This window comes from Nanorana parkeri, unplaced genomic scaffold (assembly GCF_000935625.1).
Source record: "Nanorana parkeri isolate BGI_ZX_2015 unplaced genomic scaffold, ASM93562v1 scaffold159, whole genome shotgun sequence".
NCBI classification, from domain to species: domain Eukaryota; kingdom Metazoa; phylum Chordata; class Amphibia; order Anura; family Dicroglossidae; genus Nanorana; species Nanorana parkeri.
Window position 1 is genome coordinate 630,611 of NW_017306427.1, and position 2,898 is coordinate 633,508.

General features: G+C 53.0%; 1 protein-coding gene across 1 annotated transcript in view; it reads left to right on the top strand.

The window, feature by feature from the left end:
• The first annotated feature begins 247 nt into the window (after window positions 1–247).
• The window catches only part of ERCC3 (ERCC excision repair 3, TFIIH core complex helicase subunit), a 37,294-nt gene continuing 34,643 nt past the window's right edge, over window positions 248–2,898 (top strand). Inside the window, exons 1-3 of the mRNA XM_018554445.1 lie at window positions 248–275; window positions 1,449–1,651; window positions 2,426–2,662. Coding sequence (XP_018409947.1) covers window positions 248–275; window positions 1,449–1,651; window positions 2,426–2,662 — 468 coding nt within the window. The remainder of the gene's footprint in view (window positions 276–1,448; window positions 1,652–2,425; window positions 2,663–2,898) is intronic.

The following is a 2,898-nucleotide window of genomic DNA, read 5'->3' on the forward strand; positions in this document are numbered from 1 at the left end:
CCACTCGCAGTATAGGAAGCGTGCGTCTCCCAGGCAGCACAGCCTGACAGGCAGAGAAACCAATGCTCGTCTACGCCCCTCTCATTGAACCCTACCTAGCGCACGTAACTGCCTGTTCCGCTGGCGTCGCAGCCAATCAGCGGGGGAGGCGTGGCTTTCGGAGGAAGTGCCCTATCCCTGTCAGACGGTGCAGCCTGGCAGGTCGTTGTTGTTGTGACGGAGTGAGGGGAAGCTGCTGGCCGGTGTGATGGGGAAGAAGGACAAGTCTGATAGAGGTACAATGGGGGGGACCACTGCCGTGCATTGTCAGCATGCCATGGGGCTACCCCAGGAGAGGCTGACAGTATGCTGAGACTTTGCTTACCACGTTAGAGGCTGCTGGGAGTTGTAGTCAGAGAATGCTGGGACCTGTAGTGTCTCATCAAAGGCTATCAGAGTATGCTGGGAGTTCTAGTCAGAGAATGCTGGGACCTGTAGTGTCTCATGAAAGGCTATCAGAGTATGCTGGGAGTTGTAGTGACTCAGCAGATACTGACATTGCATGCTGAGAGTTTTAGTGTCTCGGCAGAGACTGTCAGAGCATGCTGGGAGTTTTAGTGTCTCGGCAGAGACTGTCGGAGCATGCTGGGAGTTTTAGTGTCTAGGCAGAGACTGTCGGAGCATGCTGGGAGTTTTAGTGTCTCGGCAGAGACTGTCAGAGCATGCTGGGAATTTTAGTGTCTCGGCAGAGACTGTCGGAGCATGCTGGGAGTTTTAGTGTCTCGGCAGAGACTGTCAGAGCATGCTGGGAGTTTTAGTGTCTCGGCAGAGACTGTCGGAGCATGCTGGGAGTTTTAGTGTCTCGGCAGAGACTGTCAGAGCATGCTGGGAGTTTTAGTGTCTCGGCAGAGACGGTCGGAGCATGCTGGGAGTTTTAGTGTCTCGGCAGAGACTGTCTGAGCATGCTGCGAGTTTTAGTCCCACAGCAGGAACAGCTGGCTGTAGTTACTTTATTATTGAAATATTAAAGCTCATCTCCAGGTAAAACATTTTTGGGGAAGGGTTGGGGGACCTCTGTCAGGTTCAGTGCTGTCAGCGTCCCCATTGGGGAGATTTCTGTTCTCTTCCTGTTCTGTTTGCACCCTATAACTGGAACAGGAAGTGAAGGAAAATCTCCCTTATGAGGCCTGATAGAGCTTCCACACAGTACTAGAGAATGTGTCTTTATTGATACCTGCAGTATCTATGGGGGAGGGGAATTGTCCTCACTTCCTGTCCAGTATGACACCCACCTGTTCTGGTGACAACGATGGGCCCTCACCTCGCTTTATGGGGATTTCCTCTTACTTCCTGTTACATATCTGGGACAGGAAGTGCAGGTAACTTTCTCCAGTAGGGCACAGACAGCAGAAAATAAACTTCGGAAATGCACAAAGCTTAATATTTCCCTTTCCCCCCCATTGTTTCAGACAAGAAGAAATCGAAGAAGCGTCACTATGATGAGGATGAGGATGACGACGACGAACTGCCCGGCAACGACCAGGAGGCCGTGCCCTCTGCCGCCGGGAAGCAGGTGGATGAAACCGCCACAAAAGTGGACGAGTATGGAGCTAAAGATTATCGATCGCAGATGTCGCTGAAGGCGGATCACTCGTCCCGTCCGCTGTGGGTGGTAGGTGACTCCTTCTAATGGAAGTATGGGGGCCGCCAGTGCTGACTCCGCCTGGCACCCTGCCTCAGTACTCCCCCCCCCCCAATGCAGACCGCCCACATGTGATGCTGAACCTCCATGATTGCAAGTACTAAAATTCAAAGAGGAAACGGGGCCAGGGGCAGTCCGGCTGGGGAGGGAGGTGCAAGATGATGCTGGATGTTCTTCAGACAGTAGGTGAGGCGGGCTCTATCTGACTTGCTGCAGCTTCTAATGCACATTGTGAGCAGCTCCCAGTGTGCAGTGACATCAGAGGAGGCGGTACAACTATACTAGACTGAAGGGAAGGACGGAGGTCAGAAGACTGGAGGGGAGGACGGAGGTCAGATAGAAGACTAGAGGGGAGGACGGAGGTCAGATAGAAGACTGGAGGGGAGGACGGAGGTCAGATAGAAGAGTGAAGGGGAGGACGGAGGTCAGATAGAAGGCTGGAGGGGAGGACGGAGGTCAGATAGAAGGCTGGAGGGGAGGACGGAGGTCAGATAGAAGGCTGGAGGGGAGGACGGAGGTCAGATAGAAGACTGATGCATGGGAGTTATGTCATCCTGGGCCAACCAATCAAGATGGCTGAAGATTCTGAACCTGGAAGTTATTCAAATAATATCTGACCTCTGTACTTCCTTCCTCCAAAATAAGTGTCACTGGGAACCATCTGCCGGCTCCTCCCCTCCCCCTCCTCTCTTCGTATTCTGCTTTTCCATTAGAGTTCTTCTTTCATTTGTTGTCTCTTCTCAGGCACCGGACGGTCACATCTTCCTGGAAGGTTTCTCCCCCGTCTATAAGTACGCGCAGGACTTCCTGGTGGCCATCTCCGAGCCGGTCTGCAGACCTCAGCACGTTCACGAGTATAAGCTCACGGCGTACTCTCTGTACGCGGCGGTCAGCGTGGGCCTGCAGACCAGTCACATTATCGAGTATTTACAGAAGCTCAGCAAAACCGGCGTCCCGGAGGGCATCGTACAATTCATCAAGGTGAGTGCCGCTCAGACTCCGCCTCCTGTGTTTGTTACATAGATACATCGTATTTGAGGTTCAGTAAAGACAGGTCCATCGAGTTCAATGTTTGTGTGTGTGTGTACGGGTCTGTGTATGTGTGTGTGTGTGTGTACGGGTGTGTGTGTGTGTGTGTGTGTGTGTGTACGGGTGTGTGTGTGTGTACGGGTGTGTGTGTCCGGGTCTGTGTGTGTGTGTGTCTGCGTGCGTGGGTG